General features: G+C 52.5%; 1 protein-coding gene across 2 annotated transcripts; it reads left to right on the top strand.

The window, feature by feature from the left end:
• The first annotated feature begins 1,149 nt into the window (after window positions 1–1,149).
• On the top strand, window positions 1,150–23,680 carry Bmf (Bcl2 modifying factor). Of its 2 annotated transcripts, XM_028888078.2 has the most exons (5): window positions 1,150–1,272; window positions 1,642–1,771; window positions 3,832–4,128; window positions 5,651–5,811; window positions 19,751–23,680. In XM_028888078.2, exons 1-5 carry the CDS (start codon window positions 1,150–1,152, stop codon window positions 19,850–19,852), a joined length of 813 nt encoding a protein of 270 aa, XP_028743911.1. In that variant the 3' UTR covers window positions 19,853–23,680. The 2 variants fall into 2 exon arrangements, with proteins under 2 accessions (XP_028743911.1, XP_037061005.1); XM_037205110.1 differs by lacking the exon at window positions 1,642–1,771 and having other exon boundaries at window positions 1,200–1,272.
• Window positions 23,681–24,259: the final 579 nt, after the last annotated feature.

Below are 24,259 nucleotides of genomic sequence, written 5' to 3'. Positions count from 1 at the left end.
CAAAAATACCAATGCACATTAAAAATATACAGATTCCTCAGCCTAGTATTCCAGGGGCATCTCTGCAATCCGACCCAAACTCACCTGCCCACCCTTACACATTTAAATCAAAGTGATGGAGGGGTCTGCCTCTGCTTCCCAGACAAGCTTTTCAACTGCGTACTTTATTTTAGCTTCCTTCCCTCTCTGGGCCTGAACTGTTTTATTTGTTTTTTACTTAATGAAAAATTCCCCGTTCTTCTAGGCCCGAATCAAAAACCTTTGCGTTCTGAATTTTTCTGCAGCCATCAGCCGTCATTATCCCTAAAATGAACACCATTCACGCTGCTTTCCATTATTCTCATGTGGAGTGGAGGCTCACTGAGGTCAGGCACCAGAAGTCTGGCACTTAGTCCAGTACCTGGCACATAGTAGGTGTTCAAGAGATGAGCAGTCATCCTTGGATTGACCATAGTACATGAGCTGCGCTTTGCTTTCCCAGTGACCCATGCACAGTCTTCCGATGCTGCCATCAATAGGTGTGTCGGCTGCCCAACCTGCCCCCTTGATCTCTCCTCTGCCAGAACCTTTTTTCTTCCGTGTTCTGGCCCAGTCCAGAAGAGAGGACGTGGGTCTCTCATTGCACTTGTTGGATCCAAATGTCATTTGGTTACAGACAAGGACACACGTGTTCTCTTCCAGCTTTCCTCGGACCCGCCCAAGCAGGCGAGAGGGCTTTTTTTTTTTTTTTTTTTTTCCATTAGGGACTGACAACTCGTTTTTCCCACTACAAGTTGCAAGCCTCTGAAAGCTCCCAGCCTTCTCCTGAGCCGGCTTTCTAGAAGCCCCGCAATAATTCTTCAGCCCATTTCCAAGTAGACAAAAGTCACTTGGGCGCCCTGTCCCCCCACCTAGTGGAGAACCCAGGGACTCTCTGGTGCTTCTGAGGCCTGCCTTAGGAACCGAATCCTCACCCGAAACTACGCTGCAATTGCGCTTCTGGCGAAGGTCAGAAATGCGCTCGGCCCCTTATAGTGTTTCCAAGGGAAGGTTCGTACATTAGTGACCGTCCCTGGCAGCTGCCCAGCCTGAGACTTGGAGCTCCACTTGTCATTGGTCAATGTTTGGAGTGACGCGAGGAGGGGCGGGGCCTCATCAGCTGTTTGCGGGATGCCCGGAGCGGGCGTATTTTGGAAACAATACCGCGCGGTGCGCCGTGGCCTCCTCTCGCGCCAGCTCGCGCCTGCAGCAGCCGCTGCCCTAGCTCGTACCACCGCCTCCCGCCGCAGCCCGGTGAGCGCCCGGGCGGCCGGGGGCCAGGCGGAGTTGGATCGTACCTCCTCCGGGAAGTGGGGAGCGGAGTCGCGCGGCGCATGGGGGCCCGGGAAGGGTGTGGATTGCGGGCATCTGGGGTGACCATAAGGAGTTGGGGTGCTGGGATATGGGAACGGGGTGCAAAGCACAAATTTGGGCTTGCTGTTCCAAGCGGGGCTTTCGGGAAACATTTGGAACTCGGAGTTGAGGGTAGGTGGGCCAGTGACCCTGGGGTACGCGGCCAAGCGCCCGGAACGCTCTGGTCTCCGGGTCTGACTCTGGGGTGGGGCCATGAGTTGTGGTGCATTTGGCCTCCCTGCGTAGTCTGAAGGGTCCTCTTCTTAACAGCTGGAGTTTGCCCCCTCCTTCCCTATCGAGTGTGGGCGCCAAGCCCCCCGAGCGCTCGTCACCCTGGACCCTGGCGCAGAGCCCTGGCATCACGACTCGGAGGCAGAGACTCTGTCCTGGAGTCACCCAGGTGTGTGTGCGCGCGTGTGTGCGCGCGTGTGTTCTGAGATCTTAGCCACTATTGAGGTTCAAGGTATCTGGCTAGTGCCATCTCCTAAGAAGAGGAGGGGTTTTAATTGAGCATCCCAGTTGGAGCTCCGAGGCTCTGGGATGGCTCCAGCGGACTTTAATCCCTTTGCTAGGAATAAAGCGTTCCCTGGCTGTGCTCTCAGGAAATGCTCTCTTCCTACCAGTCTGGACATTACCACTTTAGCTCAGAGAAGCTGAAGGTCTCTACTTTCCCCCAGTTTACATTTGTCTTTGCCCAGAACCTCTCGGAGGCTCACACGAACCGGAGAGCCACCTGCAGATCTTGTGCAGAGTGGGGGGGGGGGTCTCCGCGTTTTCAGAGTCACACCCTCTGGCTGCACCTCCCCCACTGTCCAGTCAAGGCAAGGGTTGAACTTTGGGGCTTTGCTGGGAGGGGGAGGGGAGTGATAGGCATCAAAAGAAACACCAAGACAATGACTCCTACTTGTGATTGGCTCTGGAGGGTCCCTACTTTGGTCGGGATCGCCAGCCTGCAGAGAGGGGCGAAGGACAGAAGAACCCCCTGCTAGGTGACAGCTCTTGGTCCTTTTATCTGGAAACTTGATTTTTCTGTTGCTGATAAGCTGGAGTTCCCCCTTACCAATTGGAACAATATCCAAAGATGTCTGCTTTGCCATCCTTGCGGGCACGGCATCATTCTCCAGGGAAGAGAGCAGAGATAAGACCACAGATAGCTCAGGGATGGGATGAGGTGGAGAGATCGCTCGCATTTAGAAAAGGAAGGTTTCTGAACTCAACAGATTTCTTTAAAGACAAAGTGGTTTTTTTTTTTTTTTTTTTTTTTAAGATTTCTTTTAAAACCCACAAACTACTTGACTTGTCTTTCAAAGGCAAGACACTGGGGTGTCTGAACTCCTGGGATTCTCTAGCAGAGTCCGAAGATGACAAAATTTGTTTTTGCATTGCCTTGACGATTCAGGTGCTTGCTGATGCTTCTGGTTGCCCCAGGGGCACGCTTGGAAGCTCAGGCTGCTGGGTGAGTCCAAGTGCAGAATTTCATGAGCCGTCAGGTGGAGCGAGAGGAACTTAACACTAAGAAACAGCCCCGCCGTGGTAGGCAGTGAGAAAGCACAGCAAGAGGGCTGAATTTCACTTCCTTCTGTGAGGCACCTTGCACCTACCTCAGGTTCAGCTCTGGCAGGAATGGGAGGCGGAGTGGATGAGAATTTGAAGTCATGGAGATGAGTGGGTAGAGTTAGCTGGACGCCTTGCTTAGAGGCCGATCCAGCCCTCACGATGAACCTGTGGTGGGCAGGCAGACAGCTCTGCTTCTCTGGGAGAGAGCTGAGTTAGGCAGCTCGAGTGACTAACTAACTTAGGTCCCCGGTTCCAGGACACTCTCCCCACACCACAGAGCCTGTTTGTTGTGTTGTGCAAGGAGGGGGGTGGAGATGTGCGCTGGGGTGGGGCCAAGCACGTTCGGAGGGAACCTGGCCGCTCTACAATGGCTGGCTTTTGTTTTTGCTGCTGAGCCTGGAGATCGGCTCAGACTTAGGCGAGAGCTTGGAGGTTCCTCCTTAGGGTGTGTGTGTGTGTGTGTGTGTGTGTGTGTGTGTGTATGCATATGTGTGTTGTGAACACTTTGTACAGTCAGCCATTGTCCCCTCCCGGGCCCCCACAGTCACTTACGGAGGCCAGTCTTCCTTATACTTTCCCAGGAACCCCGCGGTAGCACCTGACCCCACCTCTTGCTTACTGCCCTCAGTGTCAAACTTTGTGACCAGCCTAGGTCGGAGGAGGTGGGAAAAGACGGCTCTGGTGGGTACCGGGAGGATGTATGGAAGGGCCCTGACCATTGGGGTAGCCCACATTTTAGGGGCGAACATCACCCTTGGCAGTGTCTTATTACCGAGGTTGTGTATGGTCGGGAGCTGTCGTGGTTCCCTCAAATGAGAAGAGTGGGGAAGGATGGAGGGAGGGGAACCCTTGGTCTGGCCTCAGTAGGCGGGCATCCCACATGCCTCCATTGTTCTCTGACAGGAGAGATGGAGCCACCGCAGTGTGTGGAGGAGCTGGAAGATGATGTGTTCCAGCCAGAGGATGGGGAGCCAGGGACACAACCTGGGAGCTTGCTCTCTGCCGACCTGTTTGCCCAGAGCCAGCTGGACTGCCCCCTCAGCCGGCTCCAGCTCTTCCCTCTCACTCATTGCTGTGGTCCTGGGCTCCGGCCCATAAGCCAGGAAGACAAGGCCACCCAGACCCTCAGCCCAGCTTCCCCAAGCCAGGGTGTTATGCTGCCTTGTGGGGTGACAGAGGAACCCCAGAGACTCTTTTACGGTGAGTGCTCTTAGCCTTAGACATTGGGGGAAATGAGGGGACTTTCCCTTCCCAAACCTGCTCGTTACTACTTCCTTCCCCAGACTGAACGGCCAGGGCGATCGATCGATCAACTTTCAACCTTCTCCACCTGTGCTTGCCCCCCCAAGGACAAATTCCTTTGTTCTTTCCGTTTCTCCCTGGAGGGATCCTTGGGTCCATGCAGTCTCCTGTCACATCCTCTGTCTTCTCAGTGACTCTGCCTTTGGGGCCGGGTGCTGATTTGTCTTTCACGAAGGGGAAGGGAGTGTTAAGCGTCACTGTTGACACTCAGGGAGAAGCCCAGCCAGTTCTTATAGGGAAGGTTCCTGAAGACAGAAGGTGGCTTTGAGTTGTCACTTGGGACTTTCTGTGCTTGGAAGAGGAACTGGAGAAAGCGGTTGGGCCTGCCTGGGCTCAGTGCCAGCAGAGGGGCTGTGTCCAAGGCTAAATCAGACACGACCCCTTCATTTGTGGGCTTAAATGGTTTGTTTTATGAGGAATATGCCCTCCTCTGGCAAAAGGGCAGGATTAGACACTCGGTCTGTTTTCTTCTTTTAGCACACTGGCCTGTGGAGGGGGGGTAGAGGTTCAGAGGTCATCCTGCTGTGTCCTCGGGAGCAGACTGAGAAGCCGCTGCAGTTAATCTCAGAGGGAAACTGCTTGCCCATAGGGCACTTCTGGAAAAGCAGTTCTGGCGGGAGTCTGAGAAGCTGGATGAGGCCTGCTGCGGGCTGGAAGAGGGAGGAGGCAGGAGGTGGCAGGCGCCCCCAGCGGCCATTCTGGGGCCCGCACTCGGTGAGCCGGCTTGGCTGCTCTGTGGGGCCTCAGGAGTCTTCTCACTGGCTTTTCTGCTGCTGCTCTGATCGTTGAGGGCTGAGCCCAGCTTTCCCTAACCGTACTAGAAAAATGAAGACACTTTTGGGGTTGTTTGTTTGTTTTTGTTTTTCTTTTCTCTGTCTGCTTTACTCAACTCAGGAACCAGAGAACAGCTTCAACCTGCCACTACATGAATAATATACATGGAGGTCAAGTGTAGCTTGATAAATGACAGAAGATTGGCGTGTTCATTGTACACGTTAGCACCCTGCGCTATGCCGTGGGACTGAGCGTGGAGGAGAAGGCAGGCTCTATATTTTTTTCTGTTTTTCCAGGAAAAGTGTGTGTGTGTGTGTGTGTGTGTGTGTGTGTGTGTGTGTGTGTGTGTGAGAGAGAGAGAGAGAGAGAGAGAGAGAGAGAGAGAGAGAGAGAGAGAGAGAACCCTCGAATGTGCTAACTATTCAGCTACATCTAAGCTACACTCTCAGCCCTTGTACTAACTTTTCTATTCTTGGGCAGCTCTCCGAGCTTGGCAGAATGCCCTGGTAAAGGCAGGCAGGCTGCTTCCTCTTCCTTCTATCCTAAGATTTACCAGCAACTCCAGGTCTTGGCCAGAAAGGGTTGACAATGGAGAAGGTAGGGTAGGGGTAGGAAATGCTGAGATGTGGATCCTCTGTCTTTGCAGGCAATGCCGGCTACAGGCTTCCGCTCCCTGCCAGTTTCCCGGCAGGCTTGCCCCTTGGGGAGCAGCCCCCTGAAGGACAGTGGCAGCATCGGGCAGAGGTACAGATCGCCAGAAAGCTTCAGTGCATTGCAGACCAGTTTCATCGGCTTCATATACAACAAGTAGGCACTGAGGGTTTGGGGGCATTGGGGGGGGGGGGGGCTTGAGGCTGTTGGCGCTGGGAAGCCAGGGCTTGCCTTTGTCCTCTTGTAAGTAACCCAAGAGTTGCCAGGCCTCAGGCTATGTTTCAGAGTTTTGGCCTTGGCTACTGTCGTTGTGATGGACTGGGTAGACACAATTAGTTGAGTACTCATGTCCTTGAGAGTTCCAGCTGCCTACGTAGCTTCACAAGAGGTGGGAGATACCCCGCGATCCCTCCCTGCCCATGGGATGGCTTCCCGCAGTCTGGTTGGACAAACTCCCCAGACCCAAGTTGGGGGCTTGTCTCTTGTAGAACGCTGAAGTGAAACTGAGCAGTTGGGGGTGTGCCTGGCTGAGGAACAGTGGGAAACCGGTAATCAGTCCCGAGATGGGGCCTGAGTGGGGGAAAGTGGTGGAACCGGTTGAAACCTGACACTTTCCAGCTGGAGAGCCACTCCTCACTGTCTGTGTCTGGGAACCCAGGCCCAGGACTCTGGAGATTGTACCTCAGAGTCTCCCCAGACCTGCGAGCGGCGGCGGGGCGCTCTGCCTGGTGCTTGGCCGGCAGCCTGGCACCAGCCCCGCCAGGGCGGAGCATCGCGTGTCAGCCGAGCATGTGGCAGAGTCCATCAACAAAGGCGGCGGCTGGCAGGCTCGTGCTGGAGCCCGCGGTGCCATGGATGGGAGGCTGTCCTGCTCCACAGCCCAGCCACCGTCTGCGCCGGCCCCCAGGTGCTTAACCCTTGCCAGACAGGCTGGCTTTTTGGATCGCTGCCAAGGCAGAGGCGGAGCCTGAAGCTGGATCCTTGCTGGTGGTACAGATACTACCTGGCAAAGCCACAACACTGGGAAATGAACACAATCTCTACCTATAGGACTGTGTTCCTATCCTGGCAGTGTGTGTGTGTGTGTGTGTGTGTGTGTGTGTGTGTGTGTGTATGAACACAATCTCTACCTGTAGGACTGTGTTCCTATCCTGGCAGTGTGTGTGTGTGTGTGTGTGTGTGTGTGTGTGTGTGTGTGTGTGTGTAGATCACAGAACAAATAACTATCATGGCTGGCACAACCTGGGATTAGATGGGTAACTTCAGATGACCAGAACAGTTATTGGTAGTAATATCTTTGACTTGGGAGCAAATCATTGCCAGCAGCAGTGGGTAGAGGACATTGACCTTGAGAACAGGCCACAGGGTGCTATTGGTATACTTCTCTGTCAGGGAGTCTGGGGCCACAGTTATTTCTGATGGTTTTCCCCAGCCCTTCAGTGATTTGGAAAGAGGGTGGCCCTGTGATTAGGTTATAAGGCAGCCTGGCTAATTGCTGGGGCCCAGGCACAGTCCTCATCCCCTCTGTGGTTACACTGTACAGACGTGGCTTAGCGAGTCCCCTGCGGTCCGTGTATGGACTCCTTCTGATTCCTGCTTTCAGTCTCTTGGCCTCCTCCTTCCTTCCCAGGTCATCCGCCTTGGATGCACAGGTCTGTGGCTCAGCCCGGCTTGTGGCGTTTGGTCATAATACTGGCACGGATGGGAAGACAGTGGCCTTTAGCCTCACCTAGAGCACATCTGGAAGACGTTCTTTCTTCATTCACACTAATCTGGCCTCTCTCAGCAGCTCTTTCCCAGGATAGTCCCCTGTCCGTTAGTGAGCCCTGACATACTGGAGACCAGGCTAGAGGCCTCCTTGCTGCTGGACCAAAGTTCAGGAGGAGACCCTATCCTGAGCTCTCCTGTAGCAGGATTTCTTGGACTGCCCAGCGCCCACATCATGACACAGAGACTTCTTATTAATTATGAATGCTTGCCCTTAGCTTTAGGCTTGTTTCTAGCTAGGGTGTTTTTTGTTTTTTGGGTTTTTTTTTTTTTTTTTACACTAACCCATTTCTATTCATCTATGTGCTGCCCCAGGCTCCTTTACCTCATCTACAGACTGTCCATCCTGCTTTCCTGCTTCCTCTGTGCCCAAGTCTGGTGGGCTGGGCCCCAGCTGGCACCCCCCCTTTTCTCTCTGCCCGCCATCCCCGCCTATCCCTCCTCTGCCTAGTTATTGGCCATTCAGCTTTTTATTAGACCAATCAGGTGCCTTAGGCAGGCAAGGGGAGACAGCAACACATCTTTACACAGTTAAATAAATACAGCATAAACAGATGCAATGCATCTTTACATAGTTAAACTAATATTCTATTCCGCAACAGTGCAACAATGTCCCCCGCTCTTCACTGACTGATACCTTTCTCCCAGTTTAGGGTTGCTTCTTTGAGGGCACAGGTCAGTTCTAGATGAGGTGCTAGCATCTCATCCGGAGCGCCCCCAAGAGGTTGGAAGGAGAATTACATGAGAGTGTTAGTTGCCCTTTAGTCCTTGTAATAGATTTCAGTTGTTATTATTATTATTAATGTTATTATGTAACATTAATAGTCTTAGGCCAGGCTGGCCATGAACTCACTACGTAGCTGAGGATGACCTTTATCTTATGATCCACTTCTTAAGTGCTGAGATTGCAGATTTGGACCACTATGCTCGATTTTTGTGGAGCTGGGGACCAAACCCATGGCTTCCTGTATGCTAGGCAAGCACTCCGCCAACTGAGTTCTCCCTCTAGTCCCCCAGTTGTTATTATTATTCCTCTTACTTTCTCCATTTCCTGCACAGGGAGATGTGGGACATGACAAAGATATAGGATGGCATGCCGGCAGATGTATCAGTTGTGGTCCCAGGGCAGCAGGTTTCAAACTGTCCTGGGTGATGGTTTATGTTGGCCACATTCCTTATACCCATTTCTACGCCATTTGTTATCTCACCATATTTCCTGAAAAGTGTGTCGAGGTGGAAGACTAACCTGATTCCCAAGTGGCTGGTTCAGAGTGGCTCCTCTGGGTTCCTGGGCAAGAGTCTATAGGCAAACATCATCGGGTGCATTCGCCGCTAGTTCCTTGGGTTTCTGAAACTGAGAAAGTTGGAGGTGATGTGAATGGAGGTAAAAGGTCCCTCCCTCCTCTCTCTCCTCTCCTCTTTCCTCCCTCCCCCTCCTTCTTCCTTCCTTTTGGTGTTGGGTAGGTGCGACAGGGTCTTGCTATTTAACTTAAACTGGCTTCAGTCTCCCCGAGTTCCGGGATTACAGGCATGCATCACTGGGTCCAGTTTAAAGGAAATCTTTTCCATCTTTCTCTGCTGGGGCAGTGGGAGGCTCCCGTTCTGTTCCTTTTGGCTGGCAGGCTGCCGCAGGGATCTCTAATACCTCTTTGAGAGGGATGCACTTAGGTTTGGGTTCTGAGAGGGTGACCCCTCCAGTTTCTCTGTGGAGGGGGAGGGGGAGGGTCAGATTCAGTTCCTGACAAACTCACAGCTGCCCTGGTCAGAAGGTCGGAGCCTCTGTTTCTCTGTGTTCTCTGTGAGTGACTCCTCCAGCCAGCGTGGGCCTAAGGATAGTTGGTACCTTCTTTCCTTCTCTGTGGCCGGGTCTGAAGGGATATTTCTAGACTGTGTTGAGAAGCTCAAATATAAATAAATAGATAGATAAACAAACAAACAAATAAATAAGTAAAAAGCTACTGTGGGCCCTTGAATAAGTGAACAAGTGGGTTAGGGTTCTTTATGTTGGAATTTTCTTTCCCTTACTAGGCCCAGGAGTGGCTCCATTCAGAAAAAAAAAAAAAGTAGATTTAGAAATTCCCTAAATAGTAATTCGATATATTTATTTATTTATTTGTTTGTTTGTTTGTTTTGTTTTTTCGAGACAGGGTTTCTCTGTGTAGCTTTGCACCTTTCCTGGAACTCACTCTGTAGACCAGGCTGGCCTGGAACTCACAGAGATCTGCCTGCCTCTGCCTCCCAAGTGCTGGGATTAAAGGCCCGGCTTGTAATTCGATATTTTAGAAAATGAAATCTAAGAAAACTTTCAAGCCCTTGTTTGAAACCATCTTCATTTGTAATATCAAAGGAAGGATGGGGGACTTTCAAGCAGGTCTGGGAAGAATCACCTTCCTGCCACTTACCCAAGCTGTGTTTCTCCGCGAATCATTTTCCTGGTCCGGACCTCAGGCTCCAAAGCTGACCTTGCAAGGTTGCTGTGCAAAGCCTTTGGGAACTGTAATAAAAGCACTATTGGCCAGGGCTTGTAGCTCAGGTGGGCACTAGAGGCTTGCGTAGCAGCCTGGAGGCCCTGGCTTTGAAGCTCAGGACTGCAAAAAAACAAAAACAAGAAACTATGATAGCCTGGAGAGATGAGCACATGCTATCAGCAAGGCTGGAGCAAGGCAGGAGGATCACAGGTTTAGGGACCACCAGGCCAGCTTAGTAAGACCCTGTCTCACACAGGAAACAAGGAATAGATCAGTGGTAGGAAGCTTACCGAGTGTGTGCACACATACACCAGGAATTTGGGATTTTGCTTGGACCTGACTTTATAATTCTTGGGGTGCTCTTTGGGAAGTTGTACCCAGACTGGCGTTTGCATGGTTCATCACCTAGCATCTGGATCTCTGCCCAGCATCCTGGATTCTTTGTTCTGGGAGTCCCTGACTGCTTTCTGACCCTTAGGATGCTCTCCATGTTGGTGAGTGGTTTTTCTGGAGCAGAGACCATGGCTAATGAGGTCACTCAGGCTCTAGAGAGAACAGCCCGGTGCAGGGGCCCCAGAGATTTGTCCTAGAGTGCCCCCCTAGGAAACCATCTTCTATCCCAGGGCTAGGAGGTCTATCAGGACAGTGCTTGGGGGAGGGGTCGCCGAGAGCTCCGTGTTCGTGAGAGCCTGTGCCGGGGCTTGGGGGCCCTGTGTTTGCTCTGTGGCTGGCTCTGTTTATATCACTCGCTATATTTAGCTTCTGAGTCATCAGCGTGGCAGACTGGAGGCCGAGTTCCCCACACACTCTGCACCTGACTGTTCTTTCTTCCAAGAGAAGGCCTTCTAGTTCCGGGCAGTTCATCCCTCCCTGCCCACCAAGGCAGGCCGTGGGGATGGCAGTTAGCTTTGGTGTGTTTTCGGGGTGGCAGGGGGGAGGAGGGGGTGGGAAGACAGGATTGGAGGAAGCACAAAGAAGCATAAAGAAAAGTGCCCGGTTTGCCTTTTGATCCATGCCTGGCAAGTCAAGAGGGCACATTCCATGACCAAAGCAAGAACAGCCCTCCTGTGTACTGAGAGGAGGGCTCCAAGCCTTGTCCTTGCCCAGTCTGCCTTGTCCTGCCCAGCAGACTGACCCCAGACAGACAAAGAAGAGCCAGCTGCAAAAGCTCCAACTTGAGACTGAGCCTGGGGCTTCAGGTCTCCATAGCTGTGTACCCTCCCAACCTGCTGGCCTGCCCCTCCTGGTCTCCTCCCTGTCTGCCTCCTCAGCGACTGACACACAACCGCTTCCCTCCAGAACTCTTCAGGCCTTGCCCCCCGTGGCCTCACGGAGCTGGTCTGAGATAGAGGGAAACTGAGACACCCCGCGGGAGCTGGGTGAGGGAGTCAGGAGTTTCGACCTCCAGGCTGTGGAGGTCGGCTCGTGGGTAGGGTTCCACCGCACTGTCTCCTGCCTAGCCACTTGACCCCCAGTGACTTCCAGCTGTGTCAGAGGAAGCCCTGCCAGCCTCCAGCCAAGAAGTGGCTGTTCTAGGCTGCCCTTTCTTCCTTGGAGAAGAGTTGGCTTTGCTTTGGCAGCCCTGATATCCTGTTCGTACCGATGCCTGTGCTGAGAAAGCCCTTGGCGAGGAGTCTTTCTTTCCTTTTCCATTTTGCTATGTTGCTAATCATGGGGTGTCTGGGCAGGGCAGGGCCTCCCTGGGTCCCTGGATGACCCTCTGGGTGTCAGACCCCAAGTTAGCGTGAGAGCCTTGAAACCTGAGCCCAGCAGCCTCTGGCTACTGTGAGCCCTCTCAAAATAGGAAGGCTGGCCTGTCCCAAGGCATGCATGCATCTGGGCAGGAGCCGGTGCTTGTGAGGCAGGGGCAGGCTCACCAGCAGAATGTGCCCAAGCTGCTGGGTGCTGCCACCAGGCCCGAGGGCGAATGTAGAGTTTCTCCTTTAATCCTCAGCGCAGCCTTGAACTTCCAGACCCACTGTTCCTATTTTGGAGAGCACAGGCTCACAGAAGCAGAGCACCGTGCCTAAGTTCCTCTGTTAGTGGCTGCAGAGTTGGGACGTTTGGGTTGATTGTAAAACCATGCTCTTCCCACCCCACCATTCCTGCTTCTTGTCCAGAGGGCAAGGACACGCTGGAGCTGTCATTTATCACCTAACCAGTCCGACTCATGGTCCTTGATTCTGTTCTCTTGCCTTCTTCCTCAGTAGACTGTAAAAGAAGTGAGAACAAGATTATTCTGAACCACCTTTTTATCCCTCATAACTCTTAGCTCTCTGGGCTCCATAGAACCTCAATGGCTTTAGCAAAAACATCTTCCCAACTTGTGCAGAGTGGAATTTTCCTAAGGTTGCCTTATCATTGTCTCTGCTCTCAGCCACAGGCTCTTCCCTTCAGCCTGGGCCTGGGTGGTCTCCTAGTCCGATGGGAGAACGAGAAGGGGCTGTGTGCAGATCCTTCTGTGACAGAGACCCTGCAAGTCTGCGTTTTGAAGTAAATGAGGGTGGTTTTAAAACATGGTCTGAAGTCCTAATTTCAATCAGTCTCTAGTTCTGTTTGATCTCCAGTTAGCTCTGCCTCTGAAAGTCCTCTTGTTTTCTGGTCCACATCATCCTTTCTGAACAGTTAATGATCTGGAAACAATGTCTTTAAGCATTCTAGGGGAGCAGTTCGGCAATGGTTCTCTTTGCACAGGTAATACTATTTGCATAATGTGAGTAAACACTGAGAACTTTTTTTCCAAGACAGGGTTTCCCTGTGCAGCCCTGGTTGTCCAGGAACTAACTCTGTAGACCAGGCTGGCCTTCCCTGTGCAGTCCTTCTTTTTGTAGCCCTGGTTGTCCTGGAGCTAGCTCTGTAGACTAGGCTGGTCTTGAACTCAGAGATCAAAGGTCTGCACCACCATGCCTGGTTGACACTGCAGTGTGTGTGTGTGTGTGTGTGTGTGTACATATATATACATATATATGTGTGTGTGTGTGTATGTGTGTGTATTTTATGTTCTTGGTATTTTTGCCTAGATATACGTCTGTGTGAAGGTGTCAGATCCCCTGTGACTGGAGTTACAGACAGGTGTGAGCTGCCACGTGGGTGCTGGGAATTAAACCCAGGTCCTCTGGAAAAGCAGCCATTGTTCTTAATCTTACTGAGCCATCTCTCCAGTCCCAACACTGCAATATATTAAGGGGGGAAAAGTTCTGTAGGACCAGGGAGGCAACTCAGAGGTCGAGTACTTGCCTAACATGCCCAAGGCACTATGTTTCGCCCTTAGCACTGTAAATAAATAAATGGGTTTCTTCTATCAACTTGTATGGGTGTTTTGCCTGCATGTATGTCTATATACCACATATGTGTCCACCTGCTGCCCTCAGAGGCCAGAAGAGGGCAGCAGGTCCCCTGGAGCTGGTTATGAGCTGGCATGTAGGTGCTGGGAATTGAACCCAGGTCTTCTGCAAGAACAAGCACTCTTAACCTTTCTAGGCCTTTTCTCTCCTCCCCTCCCTCTTTCCCTCCCTCCTTTCCTCTCTTTTTTAAAAGAACAGCTTGGGATTCAGAAGCCAGGGGCTTGAATTAACTCATCAGACTTGCATAGGGTGATTTTGGGGAGACCTTGCTTCCCTGTCTGTAAAACAAGGTTGGTAATACCCACCTGTCCTGGTGACCAGCTGAAGAGATATGAAAACACTTGTGTCTGTGATGGTACAAATTGCTGTTTGGTAAATTTGCTTTTCGAGTGTTAGGTCTTTTGAAAAGCTCTTCTGATCCTTTGGGTGACTTTAGCTCTGCCGGAGCTTCTGGAACACTGGTGACAGACACATGAAGCCCCCAGAGGACAGAACTGAATCTGGACTGGGAGAGGCAGAGGGAGATTCTTATCCAGGGAGGGCCGGGAGCACGCTTTGTGCTTAATGCGGAGGCCCTGGGGGACCCAACAGAGTTTGATTGGTGTCATCTAACTGTGTCAGGTACCACAGCCAGCTAGATTTCGCTTTTTCTCTCTCCCTCTCTCTTTTCTCTCTTTACTTTTTGGCCTCTCCCAGACAAGAGGCTGACTCTATCACATAAAGGGCATCTTTTCACCCGGGGCAGACCAGGTATTCCTGGCCTTGGATGGACGTGTCGCCTTTCAGGACTGACTCTTCTGCCGTCAGTCCCATGTGCACAGGCTGGGAACCCACAGTGTCGTCCAGCTACCCCACTACACAGGACGGGCCGCCAAACATTCAGCTGCAGTGCCTTGTTCACAGTCGGGACTGAAATGCTTGTCCGTGATGTATGCCCCTCCTCGGCCACAGCAGGGAAGAGAGACTGACCCCTGGCTGGGCTCTGGGGTTACTCATGCTCTGTCAGCTTTCTTTTTTCTTTTTGAAATGTTTGGGTTTTGCTTATGTGTGCAGTGGAGGTCAGAGAGCAGGACTCTCTCCTTCCACTGTGGATTCTAGGTTTTTTGTTTGTTCTGAGACAGCCCTCGCTGGCCTGGAACTTGCTGTATAAACCAGGCATGCAGAGACCCACCTGTCTCTGCCTCTGTCTCTGGAACTTGCTGTGTGAACCAGGCATGCAGAGATCCACCTGTCTCTGTCTCTGACTCTGGAACTTGCTGTGTGAACCAGGCATGCAGCGATCCACCTGTCTCTGTCTCTGGAACTTGCTGTATAAACCAGGCACACAGAGATCCACCTGTCTCTGTCTCTTTCTCTGTAACTTGCTGTATAAACCATGCATGCAGAGATCCACCTGTCTCTGTCTCTGTCTCTGGAACTTGCTGTATAAACCAGGCATGCAGAGATCCACCTGTCTCTGTCTCTGTCTCTTTCTCTGGAACTTGCTGTATAAACCAGGCATGCAGAGATCCACCTGTCTCTGTCTCTGTCTCTGTCTCTGTAACTTGCTGTATAAACCAGGCATGCAGAGATCCACCTGTCTCTGTCTCCTGAGTGCTGGGATTAAAGGCATTTGTTGTCATGCCCTGTGGGTTCTAGGACTTGAACTCAGACTATCAGGCTTGGTGGCAAGCACCCTTACCTGCTGAGTCATTTAGTCAGCCCCTTGAACATTTTCTATTCTTTCCTTCCACCCTTGGGTTTAAAGCTTGGTGAGTGGGAAGGCTTTGGGGTATTTCATTCCCCCTTCCCAGTCTCTCATCTTTGGGTCACTCTTTGTGGTTTCTGGGAGCTCCCAGGCTGAGGCACACATGCCCAGCCTGGGGGAACTGGGCCCTGTTCCAGGAGTTGGCCCTCAGTGATAGATTATATGCTGAGTGCCTGGCAGGGTGCCTGAGACTCAGAGGTCCCCCTTCCCTCTCCCTCCTTTGGAAGGACCGGTGCTCTCTGTTGTTTTTGGTGTCTTTGTATCCTTCATCCTGTTTGGTAGAGGCTGACTTCCTTCCTCACAGTTTCTCTCTCTCTGGCTTCCTTTCAAGTCCTTTTTCTTTCCTTTCTCATTAGTCTCTTTTGTTTGACTTGTAGAAATATTTTGTTTGTTGTTACTCCTTGTAATCAGGCTACTCTTTGACTCTTGGTGTGTGGGAGCTTGCTTTCCATTTTGGGTGTGTGGGAGAAACCTGAGCGCAGTATTGCAGGCTCGGTTTATGTCCTGGGAGTGCTCAGGGTCCCAGGGACGGGCTGCCAGCCCTCCCCAGCCAGTGTCCAGGCCTGCTCAGGCTCTGCTGAGCCCTTGGCACGGTGCTGCACTCCTGAAGGCAATTGTGGTCACAAACTCCTTGGGGTTGGAAAGTACCTCCGTGGTTTCCAGAAGGCAGTCTGTGGCCTGGCTGCTGCAGAAGTACCTGGCAGGATCCACCTCTGGTGTGGCCACCAGGGTAAGACATTGTAGGCTGGAAAGAGGTTAAAAGGCATTGAAGAAGGTGCCACACTGTGCAGTGCTTTCTTCTAGGTTTATAGGATCAGTAGTAGCTTTGATATCCTCCCCTGTAATTGCTTGTATTTTATGATGTTTTTACAAGGAATATTTAAATTTTCCTTCTGACCGACCTTCCTTCCTTTCTTTCTTCCTTTTTTCCTTCCTTTCTTTCTTCCTTTTATTTTTGTGGGGATTGAACCCAGGACCTCCTTGTGTGCTGGGCAAGTGGTCTACCACTGAGCTTCATTCCCAGCCCCCTTCTGATTAAAAAAAAATATATATTATTTTCATTATTTTTAATTATGTGTGTGTCTTAGTTAGGGTTTTTATGGCTACAAAGAGACACCACGACCACAGCAACTTTTATAAAGAAAACATTTCATTAGGGGTGGCTCACTTACAGTTTCAGAGGTTCAGTCTGTCATCATCATGGTGGGGAGCATGGCGGTGTGCAGGCAGAGGTGGTGTTGGCTACATCTTGACCAGAAGGCAGCAGGAAGTAGACTGACTGTCACACTGAGGGAAGCTTGAGCAAAAGAGACCTCAAAGCCCGCCCCCACAGTGACACACTTCCTCCAACAAGACCACACCTCCTAATAGTGCTACTCCCCTTGGGGGCCATTTTCTTTCAAACCACCACAGTGTGTTTATGTGGTGGTGGGGGGGGGAGGCATTATGTGCACGGGGATGCAAGAGCCCTTGGAAACCACAGCATCAGGTCTCCTGGAGCTAGAGTTAGAGGTGGTTGTGAGCCACTGATGTGGGTGCTGGAAACCAAACTTCAGCCCTCTGCAAGGGCAGTATACACTTTTAACCACCGAGATATCCAGCCTGTCTGCCTCTTCTGATTTTTAGACTGTTACTAATGGAGTTTGTTCAGCATGTAAATTCCTGGGCCCCTTCCCTGGACAGTCTGACCTTGTTGGTGTGGGTGGGGCTGGGACACTGTGTCTTGTGACATGGTTGGGTTTGGAAGTTATAGATCTAATATAACACCAGTGTGAGTTTTCACAAACAGGGAGCGAGAGATCCAGCCTAAAGCCCGACTGATTCCTGATCCGAGGGTCTAACTAGCTCCCTTAGCGCCTTCTTGCTAGGTCGCGAGCCCTGAAAACTCGGGACAAAGGCACGGCGCTGGCCTGTGTGTGCCACCATCCACACTCATGCTTGTCCCCAGCCCTCAAAAGTCTTCCTCCCCCCTGACTGACCACTCACCAGCTCACACATGCTTCTCTGACTCTAAATGATGGGGTGAGATTGTTTCCTTGTCTCACTCCCAAAGGACCTGGGGGTCTGAGCAAATGACCTCCATCGAGAGGATTTGGGAGAAACCAAGGCATACAGTGCAGGCTGGTGCGGGCACTGGATCGTAGAATCATGGTCTCCTTCCTTAGCCATCCTGCTATGTTGAGATGATGTACTAAAGGACAGATGGCAGCTCTTCTCTGTCACGGCGAGAGACGGCTGGTGGCACATGATGCACAGTGATCTGAAGTAGGGATATGGCTCTGGGTTCTAGCCGGTCCCTGCCCCTTACTAGCCATGTGATGACTGGATTAGATCTTTAGTTCTGGGCATGATAATACAGACCCATTCCAGAGGGCGTAGGGAGGCGATGGGTCTTAACATAAATAGAAGAATGCTTTTTATTCTCTACTGTGCCTTGAACCTCAGAATTCTGGGGATCTTGTTGAAAGCGCACACTCTGAGTCGAGGGGTCCGCATTTCTATTGAGCATCCCTGATGGTGCTGAGGCTGCTGTCCTGGGGAACCACACCTTAAGAAGCAGGACCGCACCAAGGCTGCGCCTAGAGTCTCGCCATAGACACTAGGCTCCAGAAAGCCGGCTCATGCACTAGGGACAGGTCCCCATCCCACTGCCTGGAGGAGGGGCTTGGACCTGCCTCAACTGAATGTACTAGGCTCTGCTGACTCCCCATGGGAGATCTTACCTTGGAAGAGGTGGGAATGAAGGGTGGGTTGGGGGGAAAAGGCGGGGGGGGGGGCGCGGGAGGAGGGAGGACAGGGGAATCTGTGGTTGGTATGTAAAATGAGTAGAAAAATCTCAAATAAAAAAAGAAGAAGAAGAAGAAGAAGAAGAAGAAGAAGAAGAAGAAGAAGAAGAAGAAGAAGAAGAAGAAGAAGAAGAAGAAGAAGGACTGTAGAGTGCTCCGTATGGGACCACCACAGTCTGTTTCTATTACTGTTGGAAATCATAGTTGGTATTGTCACTTGGCTTTTTCAAACAGGTACCTGAGGCGAGTCACAATGCCGGCAGACTGGCCTCTCCAGGGACCTGTCTTTTCCCGGGGTCTCCTGTTCTACTCATGACCTTTGCACCTGTTGTGGGCAGCAGCTGGGGGGACCCGGCAGCTGGGAGGCATGGTGGCGGGAGTCCTCCCAGCTGCCGCCGGCCTGGGTCTCTAGCCTTGCAGCTGAAGTTCAGGCTGCTCTGCTGGAACCAGACTTTGTTAAGCCTCGTGTTTCCTCTTTTTTACTCATCTTTGTTTACAAAACACCAGGAAGCCATGCGTCTCCCCAGCACCTTCTGCCAGGCTTCTCTGTGGCACACCCTGCTTCCTCCCTTGGCGGGCACTGTGCCCGCGACTCACTCGCTTGGACACATGGCCGTGGATGGGGGGTAGTCTGTGTCAACCTTAGTGGGACACCCTCTTTCTCTTTGTGGCGGTGGGGAGGGGACCCACAGCCGACTTGGTTCCCTGGGGGAAACCTGAGGCTGCTGGATGGAGCTTGGAAGCACCAGGAGTCCAGGAAACCTGGGCGCAGGACCTGCTTGTCTTACCCTTCTCCCGTGTGAGTAGGAGTTACCTGGTGGGGGCTGGTGGTTGTGGTTAAAGACAGCCGAGAGGATCGCCCCACACCCCCAGACACTTCACATAAACCTGCTTGCTGACTGGGCCACTGAAGGAATCTAAATCCAGCCTGTGCTGGCCCCCTTTCTGCACACTAGGTTTTTATTCCCCTGTCCACTAAGAACCCCGCGGAGAGGCCCCAGCCTGTCCTCCTCCCCTGGCAGCCAAGGAGAGAACAAAGACCTCCTCTTCCAGCACTCCTCATCCCTTCAGGCCGCTGTGGGCCTCCGGGAAATGGTACCTGTGTGGACAGGGACAGCAGCCAGCAACCTGGGTGCTCCTGACCTCTGACCTTTGCCCCCTAGCTTCCCAGCTTGACGGCGGGACCTGGGATAACCTCCAGAGCTGGTGTGCATTCTTTGTTTTTGTTTTGTTTTCAAGTGTGTTCTTGCTTAACGTTTAATTGGCTCCAGTGAGTAGGAAAGAGCGCCAAGAGGGATTATTTATGGCTTACTGTCAAAAGCGGCCATAAAAAGGGCAGCCTAGAGCCGGGGATGCTGAAGGGGGGGGGGTGAGGCAGGCTCTCTCATACGTGTGTGAGTGTGTGTGTGTGTGTGTGTGTGTGTGTGTGTGTGTGTGTGTGTGCATGTCTCTGTGTGTGTTTGTACTGGATGAAATCAGATTTTTGCTGCCTCAGCAGTGTGGTTTAAATTGAAGATTAACCCTGTGACCTTCACAGTGTCAAATCACTTGCAGATGGAGGCTCCCCCCCCCCTTTCCCTCTCTTGTTCTCTGTGTTCCTTTGGAATGGGGGAGAGGGAGGGACTCTTGTCTTTCTCGCTCAAGCAAGATTGTTGTTCATGCAGCTGAGTTTGGGGTGGGGGGGTGTGTGTGTGCTCAGGAGCCAATCTGATTAAAAGCAGTACTTGGCTAAACTCTGGAAAAATCCTGCGAGCAGGGGAGAAAGTCCGATCCTCCCGTCACAGTCCACACAGCCCCGCCTAGTGTTTTTAATTCCCGAACACCAGTTGTCTTTGGAGTTTTGTCCCGTGTCCCCCCAGTTGGCCGGATGACAAAAACGGTGCCAGTCTGAGGTCTGGCAACGGAAGCTTGTTTGGGATCCAGGAAGGAGCCCGCGCTCTCAGCTGGTGCCTGGCACCTAACGGTCATCTCTTTCCCTTACAGCACCAGCAGAACCGAGACCGAGCGTGGTGGCAGGTCTTCCTCTTCCTGCAAAACCTGGCCTTGAACAGAGAAGAAAACAGGGAAGGGGCGGGTCCCTGGTGAGGCTGGGTGGCCCTTGTTGGATGGAGCCCCAGGAACGCAGTCTGGAACAGGACAGTCATCTGGGAGGACGGACACTGTCTGGTCGAGTTTTGTTATTTTCAGTTCTTTTCCCTGTGTGTACATATAACATACCCCAGTGGGATCTTCTCCTCTGTTCAGAACCCCCACTGGGAACGGGGGTCTTTGTCAAACACTGTTGGAGGACAGGCGGCTGTGTCTGCTGGTGGGGCTCCTGAGACTCTGGCGATGGTGATGTTCTCCAGGAAGTGGACTGAGGCTTTCCTGCTGGAGCCGGTTAGGAAATAGGAGGCCAGGTTAGACCCCCCCAGAACCACCAAATGTGTCAGCCTTCCCTCATGCCTGATGGAAACACAGCTTTAACCCACCAGGACCTTGGCCAGGGGCTTCCTGGCTGAGAACAGCGATGCCTTGGCTAGCCAGCCCTATGTCTGGGTTCCCACTTGGCACTGCCAGTGCCCACCGCATGGGCTCAGGGATTGTTACCCAGACCCTGTCACCTCCAGAAGACCTCAGGGAGGGTTGGACTTCTCCAAGAACCTCTCAAAGGTGCCTCAAAATGGAGTCAAGCTTGATAGGTCTCAAGTCTGACTTGGTCCCACATGGAAGCCCCTTGATTGGTCCCAGGGTGCAAACTACTGCCGCCTTTGCTGCCTGGGGGTCAGCCGTGTGTGAGCCAAGAAGTCGGTCACCATCGCGTTGGGCCCAGCGGCCTGTGCCTCTGTCGGTTGTCTTCCAAAGACCCTGCCAACTGCTGGATTGGATTGGACACCCACCTTGGCAGCAGCACTCTGAGACGGGGTGGATTCGCAGGGGGCGTGGGAATGGAGCAGCCGCCCCACTGATCAGTCAGCCCCAGGGGAGCCTAGACCTCTTGGTTTCCTTGGAAACGTGTACCTCCTCCCCCTTATCCCCATTCCTTTTTTCGTACCTAGTGGGATACCGGAAGAAGCTAGGACATGGCTTTGTCAGCTGAAAAGTGACCTTGGAAGTAACAGACGGCAGCGTCTAGATCACGGAACCCGCAGAGCTGGGGACGCATTTCCTACCTTCCTTCAGCTTCCCGCGAGGCCGGAAGAGAGAGTTCTTGAGCCCAGCGGGATCTCAGCTGCCTCTGAACTTCTCTCCCTGCTGCAGCACTCAGGGAGGGGACTGAAAGCGGCTGGCCTTCCTCACAGGGCATCTCCTAACCTGGAAATCAAGTCATAATCCTTCTCTCTGTAAGGAAAGACATTGGTGCTAAAGACAGGGTTCAAAGGAAAGATGGCTTCCCCGAGCAAAGAAGACTCCAGGGTCATTCAAGGAATTTGGAGGAGGAACTCAGAGCAGACTCAAGTTGAACAAGCCCAGTAACTCTCATTTCTGCAGAGAGGGAGTGGTGGTGTCTTCAGTCCTGGGTGTGCAGTTGGACAGGATTTCCACTGCACAGGGGTATGAGGGGATCACAGAGGCTGAAGTCCGGCCTGTGCTCTGCTCTCGGGGCTGTATGTCCTGATGTGGGGCTGATCTGCTCACAGTTAGGGATGTCTTTCCTAATTTACACAAAGGTACCGTATGCACTCACAACGGTCCTGCCTTCGAAGGACCTCAAAATACGTGTATAAGCCTTTGTGTCTTTCTGCTCAGATGATCTGGAGATATTACCTCTTCTTGGCCACAATCATTTTCTCAGGGTGTATACCATGGTTCGTCTGCTAAGAAGGTGGGTTCCTGTTTGCAAGGAGAAGGGACCTAACTAATGAGTATGAAGACTGGTTCTGGGGCACACTTACCATTGTGAAGCCCAGCCTTCCTATTTCTCTCCCATGCAGTTTTGATGTGTGTGGGACATATGTGGTCCTCCTCTTTTCTGGATCAAGGCTACGACAGGCAGGCTTCTGGTATGTGCTTGGCACATGTGCTGTGGTATATGTGTGCCACCCCCCCTACAGAACCATGTACATAAGTCATCTTTAAAACCTCTTAGCAGACTTTATATCTGTCTGTGCCAGGGCGCAGAGGTCAGCTTCAGAGACCTTGCCAGGCACAGGCTGGGTGCCCTGTGGTCTGTCCTGAGAACTGAGCCCAGAGTTTGACCTGAACATTGAGTCTGGGGCCAGGTGGAAGCTGGTTGGAATGCACTGCCTCCACTTTGGACCTAGCCAGGACCAAACTCACTAACTTGGGCGAGCCAGGGTGAAATTTAAAGCCTCTTTTATCTTCCTCCAACTCGAATCCAGGCTGGGGTTGAAGACCAATAGTAGAGTGCTTGCCTAGCAGTCAAAAGACCCTTGGATGGATCCCTGGGACTGTAAAATATAAATAAACAGGAACACAGCCCTCCGCCCCGCCCCCAGCACCACCACTGCGAGCCCTAGGAGGTAGCTGGCAGCCCAGCCCCAAGAGGCAGAGGTTCCCCCTGGCTGGTTGCTTTAATTGGCCAGTGATGTCTGCCTTGTGAATTGGCTTTATAGTCTCCCAGTCCAGCTCCAGGACAGCCAGCCCCTCCCCATTGCCTCTCTCCAATTCCAGGAGCCTGGCTGTCTCTAGTGAGGAGCGGAGGTTCAGATTTAGAGGGAGGGAAAGTCTGACCTGTGTGATGACCTGTAACCAGCTGAAGGCAGTGGGCTTTTGTGGTGTGCTGAGGATGGGGGTGGGGGAGAGGCTGGAAAACTCAGAATAGAAATGCCCTAGAGGGACACAAGCCCAATGTTCAGAGGCCAAACTGCTCTCCTAATTCACAATTCCCAGTAGGCATTTCTAGAAGCCAGTGAGCAGATCTGGAAAGGAGCATCCTCCCATCCAGTTACTGACTCCCCAGTGAGGCTGGGGCAGGGGGTGGGGGTGGGGGCTCTCCGCCTGGCCCTGTGTCTCTGTCTCAAAGTCTGGCTGTGCTGTGCGGTTGTCCCCAGTGGCCTTGTCTTGCTCAATCAGAGGTGGAAAAAGATCACCTCCCGGTGACCTCCCTCAGGCCCCAAGGGATGGGCTGTGTCCAGAGCTATGTGGCAGAGCTTGTTGCCAGGGCCTGGAGAGGCCCAGCTGGCCTGCCTTGCAGCCCCAGCCACAGACCCAAGCCCAACCCTGAGAATGGCGGGGAGTGGGTATGGGAGACAGTCTAGCCAGGCCCCTGTCTGCCCCAAGCTTTCCAGGAACTAGGCAGTGAAGTCACTCTGACCATCCTGGTCAGCTAGGAGAACAGTGCTCCAACGAGAGCTTTCCTTTCTGGGGACTTGAAAGGGAGTGGGGTACAGGTACCTGGAGTAGCCAAAGCCGCCAGTCCTCACGGCGCTGCAGGACTTTGAGGAGTCAGTACGGTGACCACCATCCTCCTGGTGGGACAAACTGTGGCTCTATGAAGATGAGGACCGTTGGAGGCAGGCTATCCTGGCCTGATACCCTGGTAGGACAGGGTGGACCCACAGGCGTTCTGCGTTTCCTGGGGTTCCTGTGAGCTAGCTGCAGGCCTACGGGACAGAGGCTCGCGGGAACAGCAGAACAAAGCTGGGCTCTTCCATACATGCCTAGCTTTGGCCAAGGTGCTATGAGGTATGCGGCCCCAGGCTTGCACTGCCCCTCTTTCTACAGATGGTCCACCCCATCTCTGGGTCCACAGGAACTGACAGGGGAGACCCAGTGAGATGTAGCATTTCATTCACCCCCAGTTTGGTTGCCCTGGGGTCTGGGCATTCTGCCTTCAGGAGAGGAATGGGGACCATTATTTTTTAACCTGTACATAATATTTGGCTTTTTTGTTCTTTACGTGTATACATGTGTAAATATCCTCTCCCTCATCAACTGGTACAGTTTTTAATAAAAAACATTTAAAGCAAATCATTCTTTTTCTTTTTTTTTTTCCTTTTTTTCTCCCCTCCCCCCCAAGACAGAGTTTCTCTGTGTAGCTTTGGCGCCTTTCCTGGAACTCACTCTGTAGCCTAGGCTGGCCTTGAACTCGCAGAGATCCACCTGCCCCTGCCTCCTGCGTGCTGGGATTAAAGGTGTGCGCCGCCACCGCCTGGCTGCAAATCTCTATTTTTCTAAGATGTGGTAAAAATACAAGAGAGGGCATCAAACACTCTTAATGTGTTTCTCCCCTAGCATCCTGACTTACGCTAGAGGTGCTGGGCTCTGGTCATACTGCCTTTCCCTTCTCGGACTGGGAAGAACAGCCTGGCTGCGGAGTAGCAGGGCCACAGAAGCCCAGTGTCATGGGACAGAGGGACTTTGGAGGGGTCAGCCTGGGGTTGGGTCCAGCCTCTGGCCTCCATCTGATGAGTGACCTTGACAATGATGGAACCTCAGGCTTCCCTTACTGGCTAGTTCTGCCTGCCTCGAAGAATTAAAGGGAATGTGCCACGGGCCCTGCCCCCTCTGGCACCCAGCACTGGCAGTCCGGCAGAGAGGGGCCTCCTG

This window comes from Peromyscus leucopus, chromosome 4 (genome assembly GCF_004664715.2).
Source record: "Peromyscus leucopus breed LL Stock chromosome 4, UCI_PerLeu_2.1, whole genome shotgun sequence".
NCBI lineage: Eukaryota > Metazoa > Chordata > Mammalia > Rodentia > Cricetidae > Peromyscus > Peromyscus leucopus.
This window is presented reverse-complemented; position numbering and strand designations above follow the sequence as displayed.